Source organism: Theropithecus gelada, chromosome 9, assembly GCF_003255815.1.
Source record: "Theropithecus gelada isolate Dixy chromosome 9, Tgel_1.0, whole genome shotgun sequence".
NCBI classification, from domain to species: domain Eukaryota; kingdom Metazoa; phylum Chordata; class Mammalia; order Primates; family Cercopithecidae; genus Theropithecus; species Theropithecus gelada.
The window spans coordinates 47,851,336-47,866,417 of NC_037677.1; the positions used below are offsets into that span (position 1 = coordinate 47,851,336).

At 39.4% G+C, this 15,082-nt stretch overlaps 1 protein-coding gene across 4 annotated transcripts in view; it reads left to right on the forward strand.

The window, feature by feature from the left end:
- Positions 1 to 15,082, forward strand: part of WAPL (WAPL cohesin release factor) — an 87,292-nt gene that overhangs the window by 38,373 nt on the left and 33,837 nt on the right. For all 4 annotated transcript variants that reach the window (XM_025397066.1, XM_025397065.1, XM_025397064.1 and 1 more), the window contains 4 exons: positions 11,740 to 11,835; positions 13,242 to 13,394; positions 13,663 to 13,799; positions 14,900 to 15,011. In XM_025397066.1, coding sequence (XP_025252851.1) covers positions 11,740 to 11,835; positions 13,242 to 13,394; positions 13,663 to 13,799; positions 14,900 to 15,011 — 498 coding nt within the window. The remainder of the gene's footprint in view (positions 1 to 11,739; positions 11,836 to 13,241; positions 13,395 to 13,662; positions 13,800 to 14,899; positions 15,012 to 15,082) is intronic.

The window sequence follows — 15,082 nt, forward strand, 5'->3', positions numbered from 1 at the left end:
GGAGGCTGAGGCAGAAGAATGGCGTGAACCCGGGAGGTGGAGCTGGCAGTGAGCCGAGATCGCGCCACTGCACTCTAGCCTGGGTGGCAGAGCGAGACTCCGTCTCAAAAAAAAAAAAAAAAAAAAAAGGCAAAAGTTAAAAAGGCTTAGGAAAATGTAAATTATTTTCTCTCTGTGATCCAATTCTTGTGCTTTTTTTCCTTTACTACTTTATTCTGGAAGGATTTTAATAAGGAATGAAAGTACAGTTAATCTTTTTTTTTTTCTTCTTTGGATGCAGAGTCTTGCTCTGCTGCCTAGGCTGGAGTACAGTGGTGCAATCTTGGCTTACTGCTTCTTGGGTTCAGGTGATGCAACTGCCTCAGCCTCCTGAGTTGCTGGGACTACAGGCGGATGCCACCACGTCCTAGGGCTAATTTTTGTATTTTTAGTAGAGACGGGGTGTTACCGTGTTGGTCTTGAACTCCTGATCTCAAGTGACCTGCCTCCCTCGGCCTCCCAAAGTAATGGGATTATAGATGTGAGGTACCACGCCCTGCCTAATCGTATTTTCTTTAGTATAGGTGCCTTTAAAGTTTGAAAGTTCAAAGTATTTTACTATTATTTCCCAGGAAATGAGGCTTGAAATGAGAAAATGTGGCCAGGGGTTATCAAGAGCTGGAAAGCACTGACATCCATTTGATAGTTAAAGATGGGAAGGATTGAGGTAGGGGTTAGGAGGGTGGGTAGGGGGGGAGAGGGGGGGGGGGGCGAGAGAGAGAGAGAGGGAGAGCGCGCGCGCGCATGTGTATGCCTGTGTGTGTGTTAGGGTGTTTATAGTTTGGAATTTCATTTGTTTTTCCATTTTGTACTACAGTCACGCATTACTTAATGACAGGGATACGTTCTGAGAAATGCATCATTAGGCGATTTCATTGTGCAAACAGAATGTACTTAGACAAAGCTAGATGGGAGAGCTTACCACACACCTAGGCTTTATGGTGTAGCCTGTTGCTCCTGACATGTTGCTGTACTGACTATTGTGGGCAATTGTAATACAGTGGTAAGTATTTGTATATCTAAACATAGAAAATGTATAGTGAAAATACATATAAAAATGGCACACCTATATAGGACACTTAACCATGAATGGAGCTTGCAGGATTGCAAGTTTCTTTGGGGAGTCAGTGAGTAAATGTGAAAGCTTAGGACACTACTGTAGCCTTTTAAACACTGTACATGTCACCTATCACCTAGGTTGGAGTGCAGTGGTGTGAATGCTGTTCATTGCAGCCTTGACCTACTGGGCTCAATTGACCCTCCCACCTCAGCCTCCCTAGTAGCTGGGACTACAGGTGGACACCACCACACCCTGCTGATTTTGTATTTTTTGTAGAGGTGGGGTTTCGTCATGTTGTCCAGGCTGGTCTTGAACTCCTGGGCTCAAGCGATCCTACCCACTTGGCCTTCCAAAGTGCTGGGATTACAGATGTGAGCCACTGTGGCCAGCCAGCTTACTGTAACTTTTTAACATTATAAACGTTTTAATTTGTTTAAAACTTTCTGGCTATTGTTAGTAACACTTAGCTTAAAACAAATACACTGTACTACTGTACAAAAATATTTTCATTCTTTATATCTTTATTCCGTAAACTTTTTTCTATTTTTAAAATTATTTTTAATTTTGCTGTAAAAGTTTTTTTGTTGCCTGGGTGCGGTGGCTCACGCCTCTAATCCCAGCACTTGGGGGAGGTTGAGGCAGATGGGTCACCTAAGGTCAGGAGTTTGAGGCCAGTCTGGCCAACATGGTGAATCCCCATCTCTACTAAAAATACAATTAGCCAAGCATGGTGGCGGGAGCCAGGATCACGCCATTGTACTCCAGCCTGGACAATAGAGCGAGACTGCCTCAAAAAACAAAAAACAAAAAAACACCCCACTAAAAAAAACATTTTTTGTTTAAAACTAAGATACACTAGCCTAGGCCTATCCAGAGTGAAAGTCATCATTCTAACAGTCTTCCACCTCCACATCTTGTCCCACTGGAAGTTCTTCAAGGGGCACTAACATACGTGGAGCTGTCATCTCCTATGATGCCAGCCTTCTGGAATAACTCTTGAAGGAGCTGTCTGAAGCGGTTTTACTGTGAACTTTTTTTTGTTTTACAAGTAGATGGATAATACTCTAAAATGGTTAAAAGTATAGTAAATACATAAACCAGTACCTATGTTATTGTTGATAGTCATTCATTGTCAGGTGTTACTGTATCTAATTGTATGTGCTATACTTTTTTTTTTTTTTTTTTTTTTTAAATGAGATGGGAGTTTTTGCTCTTGTTGCCCGGGCTGGAGTGCAATGGTGTGATCTTGGCTCACCACAACCTTTGCCTCCCAGGTTCAAGCGATTCTCCTGCCTCAGCCTCCTGAGTAGCTGGGATTACAGGCATGCACCTCCACGCCTGGCCAATTTTGTATTTTTAGTAGAGGCAGGGTTTTTCCATGTTGGTCAGGCTGGTCTCGAACTCCCAACCTCAGGTGATCCACCCACCTTGGCCTCCCAAAGTGCTAGGATTACAGGTGTGAGCCACCACACCTGGCCTGTATGTGCCATACTCTTATAGGACTGGCAGTGCAGTAGGTTTGTTGATGAAAGCATCACCACAAATACTCACCTAATGCTTTGTGCTAAGATGTCACTAAGCATTAGGAATTTTTCAGCTCCGTTAAAATCTTATGGGACCGTTATATATGCAGTTTGTAATTGACCGAAACCTTGTTATGTGGTACACGACTCTATAAAGTACATTATTATTAACTGTAGTTACCATGCTATAAGTCAGATCTCCAGAACCTAATCATTTTATAATGGGAAGTTTCTACCCTTTGACCAAAATCCCATTTCCCCTACCTGCCAGCCCCTGGCAGCCACCTTTCTACTCTTCATTCCTATGAATTTGACTTTAGTGAATCCCTACTTTTTCCCCAATGGTTTATAATCTGTTACTGTACTTAATTATTCGGGGCCTAAATTTGTCCGAATTTGGCTAGTAGAGCCTCATCAAGCTGGCTGTTTGGTTCGTCTGCCATGTCCCCATCATTCTATGAAAACTTCTTTCTTCCTGGTGTAATACAGTGTTCCAGGTTCATCTTACACCTGGTCAGCTGTAGCCTTGGGATCAAGTCCATTCTCTGAGGAGTAATGATTCTCTTTAGTGGAGAATGGTATTAGAGATTATGATAATGGGCCCTAGGTGTGTCCTTTGCTACTTGGCCCTTTTAGCAAACAGGCATAGGAAACATGCACATATACATATATTACATACATACATATATATTCACATACATTCACATACAAATATACCTTCACATGTATATGTGGATTCATGCCTATGCACATAAGTTATCTAGAAATTATGAATCCACACTGATACCTTCAGTATCAGCGCATCCTCACAGGATTATTTCTTGTCTTCTGTCTTTTTCACAGTGAGAGCCCAGGGTTCTTTCTGGCCTTATGTCTTTTTCACAGTGAACAACAGCAACACCTTTACTCAACCTGTAATATATCTAAATAGGTACGGAATTGCTTTGCCCATTACACTACAATAAGTAAATTTACAAAAATTTTCAGGAATTGTTTGGCAATTCTGTACTTACCCTCCTCCATCCTGCCAAAGATTGAGGGTATAAAGTCAAATAATGTGTTCACAAATTACTTGGGATTATTTCTGCCTGCCTGCCTCTTTGATTGGTCAGTGCTTTGGGTTGTTTGTCTGGCTTCTCTTCACAGTATTTGCTGTCCATGTGAAATATGAGTAGGTTTCTTTGTTCTGGTTTGCTTTAAGTGTTGGGGTTTTGTGTTTCCATTCTTACCTTTTTTTTTTTTTTAAATATGTGCAGCATTATAAAAGTCAAAACTATATAAAAAGGTAAGTTTAATGAGGTCACTTCGTCTGAGATCTGTTCCAGTCTGTCACCCACCCTTGTAGGGAACCAATTTTATTGTTTTCTGCTTTTTTTTTTCTGTGTTTCTTTTTTATATAAAAATAAACAGACTAAAATTTTTCAGCCGGGCACAGTGCCTCATGTCTGTAATCCCAGCACTTTGGGAGGCTGAATCGGGCAGATACCTGAGGTCAGGAGTTCGAGACCAGCCTGACCAACATGGAGAAACCCCGTCTCTACTAAAAATACAAAATTAGCTGGGCGTGGTAGTACTTGCCTGTAATCCCAGCTACTCGGGAGGCTGAGGCAGGAGAATCGCATGAATCTGGGAGGTGGAGTTTGCAGCGAGCCAAGATCGCGCCTTTGTACTCCAGCCTGGGCAACAAGAGCAAAACTTCATCTCAAAAAAAAAAATTTTTTTTTTCTTACATAAAAAGTAGCATCTATATGTTCTGTTTTGCACTGTCTCTCCTTTAAAAGTTAGTAATATTTCTTGGAAATCACTCTGTATCAGTTCATATAGATCTTCCTCTATATATTTTTATAATTCTAAAAAGTTGGTTTTAGATTTTATTTTTTTCTTTAGTTTCTGTCTTCCTCCTTACATGTTGACTGTTTATATCTTTTACATTGTTTCTTTTTAATGTTGTATGTGCATAGTTTACCCACATCCAGTATTGGCAAAATTTTATATTTTCAGCATGTCCTGTTATTATTTGTTTCTAATCTCAATTTACTGTTGTTCAAAGGTGGCGCTTAGGATTTGGTTCAGATGTTGTAAAAGAAATCACAAATTAGTTTTTAATAGATAGCTTATTTTTCTCTGGCTTACCAGTCTCTGGTTGTTTATCTCTGGACAATTTTCAAATTGCTGCAGTGTAGGGGACTCAGGTTTCCCTTGTGTGGTGGTGTTCTACCTTTTCTAGACTGTTGATTAAGATAAAGGAGCTAGAAGGGAGGGCAGTGAACCATCCCTAGAAGCCAGGACCCCAGAAGGTGTACCTCACTTCTCTTCACACTTCATTGACATGAGCTTAGTCACATGCCCATGCAAGCATCAAGATATTGAGAAATCTGTGTGAGCATGTGTCCAGCTAAATGTTCTTAAAGGAAAATGAAGGGGAGAATGGATAGTCTTGAATCACAGGTGGTGTTGTCTCAAGATATTTACAGCTTCTGTTTTTTTATTTCTAAATTTGATAATCATCTTTCTAATACAACTTGTCAACAATATTTAATGGTATTTTTAGTTGTGAGAACTGTTACTTTAGCTGATTGTGGTCATGGCTCTCATACTAGTGTCTTGGTTTTTAATTGTTGAATTATAGGCTAAGTTATGTTCTCACAAAATGCCAACTACTGCATTTTATGTTTTTTTGCACGAACTTTTTAGAACTTACAACCAAGTTATGCTATTTCCTGGTGATATTCTGAAGTGACAGTTACCTACTTTTAATAAAACCGTGGCTACCAATTAAGCTTTGAAGTTATACTCATAGTAGTGGTGTGCATCATTCTCCATGAAGACAGGAATTGACAATTTCTTCATAAAAATAGCAGCTGTCTTTTTAAAAGTCATTACTACCTGTAGTACGCAATTGATTCAGGCAAAGAAGAAAGACTTTGCAGTTTTATTTCTCCCTATTAGCTGTGGATTAGATTTCTGCACAGTGTTTCATATTGAATATTACAATTTCTAGTTCTTGATAGTACAGACACTGTTGGTTTTAATTTAGGAGTTTCTGTAGTCTTCCTTCAAATAATTCAATACTCTGAATATTTAACATGTGTTATGTTTTTTGTGTATTATTATGCTTAAAAGGAAGTTGTAAAGAGCTGAAAGATTCTTTGTAAGACTTTTCTTCTTCCTGCTTCTGATTCCAATTGTCTTTTATACAAATCCTTTAAAGAAATTTTTGATAATCCAGATCCAAATTGTTTTTTCTACTTCCCCCTTTTGAATTGCCAGTAAAGTACTGTGCATACATACACACACAGTTATGCATTGCAGTACTTCTTCAGAGTTCATTTAGTTGTACTTCATGCTGATTGATTGAATTACTGGTGATATCCTTGGGTGGGTAAGTCTGGGTGAACTCTGATCAGCTTACTATTTTTGTCTTCATATAGCACATAGTTTTTGAAACATATAAATAAATTTGCTCTTGTTGTTTATAAAGTATTTATGGCTTAAAAACATTCCTTTTTTTGGCCAGGCGTGGTGGCTCATGCCAGTAATCCCAGCACTTGGGAGACCGAGGCGGGTGGATCACCTGAGGTCAGGAGTTCCAGACCAGCCTGGCCAACATGGCAAAACACCGTCTCTACTAAAAATACAAAAATTAGCCGGGTGTGGTGGTCGGCGTTTGTAATCCCAGCTACTCGGGAGGCTGAGGCAGGAGAATCACTTGAACCCTCGAGGCGGAGGTCGCAGTGAGCTGAGGTTACAGTGAGCCGAGGTTGCACCATTGCACTCCAGCCTGGGCAACAAGAGCGAAACTTTGTCTCAAAAACCAAACCAAACCAAACCTTTTCCTTTTTTTCCTCCTTTTATGACACAGCCCAGTGAGTGGGGGATAACATAATGTTGTCACTTTTTTTTTTTGAAATGGAGTGTAACTCTGTCATCCAGACTGGAGTGCAGTGGTACAGTCGTGGCTCACTGCAACCTTCATCTCCCAAGGCTCAAGTTATTCTCCTTCCTTAGCGTCCTGGAGTAGCTGGGATTACAGACGAGTGCCACCACACCCAGCTACTTTTTTTGTATTTTTAGTAGAGATGGAGTTTCACCATGTTGGGCAGGCTGGTCTCCGGACCTCAAGTGATCTGCCCACCTCAGCCTCCCAAAGTGCTGGGATTACAGACACGAGCCACCATACGTGGCCTTTTCCTCTGATTTATAGTTGTGATTCAGTAATCCAATCGGTTAACAGCAACCTTTGTGGTGTTACTATAAAAACCCATTTTTGTCCATTGTTTTTATAGAAGCTATATTATCTCTCATGGAGAAATGCCCCATCAGTTTGTCACTGGAATATTTTTTCCTTAGCTTTAATGGAATGCCACATTTGAGGTTTTTCTTTCTTATGCCCTTGGAGCACTGAATATAAAAGAATAATATATTTAAGATTACTACTAGTATTGAAATATGCTAAAATGGATCTGAATATTTAGAATGTTAGATTATTATTATGAACTTTTTGCTTATTTTGTTCTAAGTATTTTTCTCATTAATTTACCTAGCAAACAGAATCCACCCTTTTTTTTTTTTTTGAATACAGGATCTCGCTCTGTCACCCAGGCTGGAGTGCAGTAGTGTGATCTTGGCTCACTGCAGCCTCCACTTCCTGGACTCAGGAGGTGATCCTCCCACCTCAACCTCTTGAGTAGCTGGGACCACAGGCACATGCCATCATGCCCAGCTAATTTTTGTATTTTTTTGTAGAGACCGAGTTTCATCGTGTTGCACAGGCTGTCTCAAACTCCTGGGCTTAAGACATCTGTCTCCCTTGGCCTCCCAACTTGCTGGGATTATAGGCGAGAGCCACCATGCCTAGCCACAATATGTATATTTTTTAACACAGAAAAAAGTTTAGGAATTGGGTTTATATGCTGTATCTACTTTGCTTTCCTTTCTTTTCTTTTCTTTTTTTTGAGACAGAGTTTCATTCATTGCTCAGCGTGGAGTTCAATGGCACAATCTCAGTTCACAGCAACCTCTGTCTCCCAGGTTCAAGCAATTCTACTTCCTTAGCCTCCTGAGTAGTGGGGATTACAGGCACCTACCACCACACCTGGCTAATTTAAAAAATATTTTTAGTAGAGAGGGGGTTTTACCATGTTGGCCTGGCTGGTTTCAAACTCCTGACCTCAAACTCCTGATCTGTCTGCCTCGGCCTCCCAAAGTGCTAGGATTACAGGCGTGAGGCACTATGCCCGGCCTGTATCTGCTTTTTTGTTGCCCAGGCTGGAGTGCAATGGAGCGATCCTGACTCACTGCAGCCTCCACCTTCTGGGTTCAAGTGATTCTCCTGCCTCAGCCTCCCAAGTAGCTGGGACTACAGTGCCTGCCACCACACCCGGCTAATTTTTTGTATTTAGTAGAGATGGGGCTTCACCACGTTGGTCAGGCTGGTCTCGAACTACTGACCTCAGGTGATCCACCTGCCTTGGCCTCCCAAAATGCTGAGATTACAGACATGAGCCACTGCGCCTGGCCCTTTATCTGCTTTTCAAACAAGAATAAAATTAAGAAGATTAAAGACAATCCTGGTGGTGCAATCAGAATGACTCTGTTAACATTTAGCTAGGTTGCTAAATGGTAAGGGTGACTTTTGATTTTCCATGGAAAGTTTATTGCTATATGATATTTTTACATATTTTGTACACACACAATCACTTTCATTAAGTGAAATTAGCATGTGACATACCACTGTTGTGTGCTTTACATACACGATTCACTTGGGAGCATGTGGAATTATTATACTGTTTTGGAATGATGTAAAGAGCTCAGTGTTCCTTTTCTGTCTTTCCCTGTTTCTTCCCCTCTCTGCTGTGCGTGTATGTTAGCCATACACAGATATTACTTATTTTAATTTTTAGTTAGTAAGATGTGTCTTCAATATCCCTCCTCCCGTAATAAACCCTATATTAATCTTGTAAGACTTTGAAATAAAAGTCAAGAAAAAGTTCTGATGGGACTACTTCCTTTAGATTGCTTATTAGTATTAAAATGGTAAAACATCAAAAGCTTTAAAACTAATAGTGTTACTGAATTGCCTTGTTCAGCAGCATAACCAATAGTTCCTTTAATATGACCTTTTAATATAAATATTCAGTTATTCTCTATGCTGTCATGCTTCAAGGACTTTTGAGATGAATGGACACATCAGTTATTCCATTTGTTTATCATATTCTTTATTAGGTAGTTAGGCTATATATTTCTATTTTCTTATGAATGTGTTAGACTTAAACTGAGCAGCACATCATCACATAACAATTATTAATAATATTTAATACTTACAAAGCACTTTTTTTTTTTTTTTTTTTTTTTTAAAAGAGTCTCACTTTGTCGCCTAGGCTGGAGTGCAGTGGCGCAATCTTGGCTCACTGCAACCTCTGCCTTCCGGGGTCAACCGATTTTCCCACCTCAGCCTCCTGAGTAGCTGGGACTACAGGTGCTCACCACCATGCCCGGCTCTTTTTTGTATTTTTAGTAGAGACAGGGTTTCATCCTGTTGGCCAGACTGGTCTCAAACTCCTGACCTCAGGTGATCCACCCACCTCGGCCTCCCAGAGTGCTGGGATTATAGGTGTGAGCCACCACAGCCAGCAGCACATATTCTTTCAGGGACTCTTAGAGTGTTTTAATTTAGAACTTTGAGCCGCCCTAGTATTTTGTTGGCTGTGGAACTAGGTAACTAGATTATTACCTGTAGTCAATGCTTTTTAAAAAATAATTTCTCTTTTTGTTTCTTTAATTTCTTTAATTTTATTTTTTGTAAAGAACAGGGTCTTGCTTTCTTGCCCAGGCTGGTCTTGAACTCCTGGCTTCAAGTGATTTTCCTGCCTCAGCCTAGAGGGATGCTGCAATTACCAGCATGAGCCACTCTGCCTATCCCAGTCAGTGCTTTTTAAAAAGAAGTAAAATGCTTGAGCTTTGAGGCACTCGTTCTTGCCAAAAGGCTGTTGTTACCAAAGCCTGGACTCTGAGTATGCTTGAGGTACTAAAGGTAGTTCAAATCAGGGATCCATAACTAGCACACAAGTTATATAGCTGGTCTTTGAAAAGAATGGAAGGAATAGAGAGGTAGGTTTTAAAATTTATGTTCAGTCCACTTTATGTGTTGTGTCTCAGGAAGCCAGATCAAGTCATTGCATGAGTGCATAAATTGTTTCAGATTGCTAATGCTGCATCATGTTATGCAAACCTGGCATATAAGAATGATGGGTTTGTATACACAATACAAATAAGAGTTTTTCTACTTTATTAAAGATAATATATAAAAAGCTAACCATGGCCGGGCGCGGTGGCTCAAGCCTGTAATCCCAGCACTTTGGGAGGCCGAGACGGGCGGATCACGAGGTCAGGAGATCGAGACCATCCTGGCTAACACGGTGAAACCCCATCTCTACTAAAAATTACAAAAAACTAGCCGGGCGAGGTGGCGGGTGCCTGTAGTCTCAGCTACTCGGGAGGCTGAGGCAGGAGAATGGCATGAACCCGGGAGGCGGAGCTTGCAGTGAGCCGAGATCCGGCCACTGCACTCCAGCCTGGGTGACAGAGCAAGACTCCGTCTCAAAAAAAAAAAAAAAAAAGCTAACCATTAGTTCACACTAATGCTTAATGCTAATTATGTTGCTTCATTGCAGCTAGGAAGGGGAGATAAGTTTTTTAATGTAGATTTTTTGACGGTCTTGAAGTACGGTTTTCCACTTGTCTTCTTATTTTTGTGTTGTACTGAAAATAAGATTAGTTTCATAAGAGAAAATCTCTAATTTGACCAAACCATTTCTTTGAAGTTCAAAACATAATTTAACATCACATTTGTAGAGGATAGAATGAGGTGTGACCTTTCTATCTTGTCAGTCGTTGTAATTATGCAGTTTTCTCTTGAAAGTGAGGGTTTTGTTCTTTTACTTGATTTGATTTTGTAGGTTTACTGTCATTTATTCTCAGTTCTGAAATTCTGTGTTAAAACTGAAAATCCCCCTCTATAAGTTTAAGTAAATTGATGGGGCAGCACAATAACCTGAATTGATGTGAGGGACTTTACATCCTTGTCCTGCTTAGTGTGACATTTTGCTGCAGAAATCATGTATGTTTTTACATGGTACTTTCTTGGATCCCACTGTATCTTGGAATATATGGTATATGTATTGTATTTACCTTGATAAAATTTGAGAACTCTTGAGTGGTGGCACACATCTGACTGCAGTGGTTTGCTTTAAATGAGTGCATTATCTGTCATAAACTGCTGGATTCCCATTGTTGGAATGTTGTGAGGCATGAATTGGTAGTAGGAAGAATAACGTTTTACTACAGAACACGTTGAACTATTATTATTATCATCATTACTATTTTTTAAATTTTTTTGAGATGGGGTCTTGCTTTGTCACCCAGGTTGGTCTTGAACTCCTGGTCTCAAGTGATCCTCCTGCCTCACTCTCCCAAAGTGTTGGAATTACAGGCATGAGCCAGCATGCCCAGCCCATGTTGAGTTAAATGTGTTGATTACTTAGTCAGTAAGCCTAGAAAGAGGTTTACTATTTTTTTTTTTTGAGACGGAATCTCACTCTGTCACCCAGGCTGGAGTGCAGTGACTCAGTCTCAGCTCACTGCAACCTCTGCCTCCAGGTTCAGGTGATTCTCCTGCCTCAGCCTCCCAAGTAGCTGGGATTACAGATGCCTGCCACCATGCCCAGCTAATTTTTTAAATTTTTAGTAGAGACGGGGTTTCACTATGTTGGCCAGGCTCGTCTCAAACTCCTGACCTCAAGTGACCCGCCTTGGCCTCCCAAAGTGCTAGGATTACAGGCATGAGCCACCGTGTCTGGCCTAGGTTTACTTTCAAGTGCCATCTTTTCTTGGTTAGTCATAGTTGCACAGAGCGTAGTTACTGATTTTGTGACCTAGTACTACAGGGATTATATTTGCCATAGACATGAGAATAGGAACTATGGTGGGACTCTTCCCAGTATCCATCCTGCTGTTTCTAGGACATGTTTATGCATATAAATTATTCTTTATGATTTTTAGTTTATTGAGAGTCTTTTATAAGGATGGAAGCAGTTGATCTTTCTCTCATTTCTCTAGTCACCCACAAAAGCTGTATATAATGCCAGACATTGGAATCATCCAGATTCAGAAGAACTGCCTGGGCCACCAGTAGTAAAACCTCAGAGTGTCACAGTAAGTGAACTGTACTTATTTATTTTGTGGTTTTTTTTTGTTTGTTTTTGTTTTTTTTTGAGACGGAGTCTCGCTGTGCTCCCAGGCTGGAGTGCAGTGGCGTGATCTCGGCTCACTGCAAGCTCCGCCTCCCGGGTTCACGCCATTCTCCCGCCTCAGCCTCCCAAGTAGCTGAGACTACAGGCGCCCGCCACCACGCCCGGCTAGTTTTTTGTATTTTTAGTAGAGACGGGGTTTCACCATGTTAGCCAGGATAGTCTCGATCTCCTGACCTCGTGATCCACCCGCCTCAGCCTCCCAAAGTGCTGGGATTACAGGCTTGAGCCACCGCACCCGGCCTATTTTGTGTTTTTTAATAAGATGTAATTTTATAATTTGTAAATCTTTGACTTTTCTATTTAATGGTTTATTTTGGCTTTCTTTACTGAAACTTAGTAGTTTCAGTTTAATTCATTGGAAAACCGAGGATTGTCAATAAGATAGCAGAAATTCTAGTGCTAGGTTAAACAATGAAAGCCATAAAAAATAAGGCTCTTGTTACTCATGATCCACATTTCATGGAATTTATAGTATTTAGTGTTTAAGAGCAAGATTGTCCATATTTGATGTTTGTATAAGAGCTATATTGTATATTATATCCTGTATATATTTCTAAGTGGCTTTCAGTGCTTAATTTGCTTTTCAGAGGCAAATCTCTTCCTGTATTCCAGTAATACTTTTCAATCCAAAACATTAGGAAAAAGATTCTTAGCAACTTACTTTCTCCAGAATGACTGGTAATATCATACATGATTTCTAGGTTAACAGTAAAGCTTCACTCATCTGGAGTTATCAAGTAAATTAGTTCTTTATAACAACAAGAAATTTGGGGATAAAGTCTTTCTAAAGTATAATGTACAGTTCCCTGTTTTCTTAAACTGATTAGACTCCTTTCGATAGTATAAAGAAATCATTTTGCATATTAGTAGTAATATAGCATGCTTCTGTTATAGCTATTTGTTTCTACCCTAAACTACTTCACACTCTTGTGCTATTAAAATTCTTTTGACTCTGTCTAGTTTTTCTGTCCTGTCCCTTTCTGCTTATAAAAGCTATTTTTGCATGCAATTGTGGTTCTTTAGTCTTTCTAATGGTACTAGAGACAAACGACAAATTGTGAAATAAAAAGTTTAAAAAAGACCAAAAGGAATCCTTGAGTGGTTCTTCTGTGTGCAGACAGACATATGTCTTACCTGTTAGTGCATGGAATTCAAAGTATTTCTAAAGACCTTTGAGAGGCCTCCCTGCTCCCCGCTTTTTGAAAAGCTTTATTTACTTTTTTTGGAAGCTGAATTTGCCAGATAGATGAGATGTTCCTATTTTTATATATTTATTTAGAACAACTAATTTAATACCTTTATTAATAGGTGAGGCTGTCTTCAAAGGAACCAAATCAAAAAGATGATGGAGTTTTTAAGGCTCCTGCGCCACCATCCAAAGTGATAAAAACTGTGACAATACCTACTCAGCCCTACCAAGATATAGTTACTGCACTGAAATGCAGACGAGAAGACAAAGAAGTAAGCAGCCATATACAGTGTTTACTGCATGTTGATAGATTTTTGTATGTAACGTTTAGCCTTTTAATATCTTCAACAAGTATCAGTATACTGATACTCAGTTTTGAACCACAAACTTCCTTTGTCCTACCATCATCATTGTTCTAAAAATATTTTTGTTGCCATCTAAGGAACTATTTTATGCACTTATGTAAAAGTACAGTGAGCCCATTGTTTTAAATATGCTAGTTCCTAGTTAAAAAGGGGTGAACTTTTTTTTTCTTGGCAGTTATATACTGTTGTTCAGCACGTGAAGCACTTCAATGATGTCGTAGAATTTGGTGAAAATCAAGAGTTCACTGATGACATTGAGTACTTGTTAAGTGGCTTAAAGAGCACTCAGCCTCTAAACACACGTTGCCTTAGGTAAGATCTTATTTTTATATTTTATAATTATGTGCATGTTGTATTAAATTTTTTCAACTAGATGTTGTCCAAAAAGCCAAACATTTTTTATTTTGTTATGATGGGGAGTATATATAGCCAGTGATATGTTAAAATGCTATCCATTTCTTTAGAAATAATTTGATTCTACATGATAGAGGGAAAGCTGGATGGTGAGAGCCTTTTTTTAGCATAGCATAGGCTTCAGTTTTCAAGTGCTTAAAAAAAAAAAAAAGCATTATGCTAAAGCATCTTTTTGTCCTGTATGGTGGCTCATACCTATAATCCCAGCATTTTGGGAAGCCAAGTTGGGAGGATCATGTGTGTCCGAGAGTTCGAGACCACCTTGGGCAACATAGTGAGACCCCATGTCTACAAAAAATAAAAAATTAACGAGTCATGGTGGCATATGCCTGTAGTTCTAGCTATTTGGGAGGCTGAGGTGACAGGGTGGCTTGAGCCTGTGATCATGCCATTGCACTCCAGCCTGGGTGATAGAGTGAGGTGAGGCCCTGTCTCCAAAAAAAGAAAGAAAAAAATAGCAGAAAGAAATAAAGTAAATAACTTTTTAAAAAGATATTTTAAGTTCTTTTTACCTCTGATGTTTAAGTAATAAATTAGATTTATTTAAGCATATTGTGATCTGAGTGCTTACATTTGCACCCAAATGCTCAAAATAAAAAGATGATCTTTTGTATTTCCTAATGGATTGATTGAATACTATAATTTTGATTGAATTTTTCAGTCATTTGTAGTATATCCAATCAAATATAATTATAATTTTTATCAGAAGTATTATGAAAGGCAGTTCAGATTTTAAGCTTGTAATGGTAGTAGTAATGTAAGGAATGCACTAAAGACAGTTACGTTATTTTTTAAAAATACAATGTACCTAATCATGCACTAGGCATCAGTATGTTTTTAATAGTGTGTTTTGCCTATGGTTTTTATATTGTGATCATGTATGGGCAGTGCTTTGACCCTTTTACCCCCTTCCTATTTGCTGGTTTTGGTATTACACAAACTAAAAACTAATGTACTAGCTGTTTCCAGTCCCCCTAACCTACTCTATTTTCTTGTAGTGTTATTAGCTTGGCTACTAAATGTGCCATGCCCAGTTTTCGAATGCACCTGAGAGCACATGGGATGGTAGCAATGGTCTTTAAAACCTTGGATGATTCCCAGCACCATCAGGTATTTTTAAGTTTCCGAGATTGAGAAGCCTTATATTGAAAACTACTAGTCTATTTGGCTATCAAAAAATA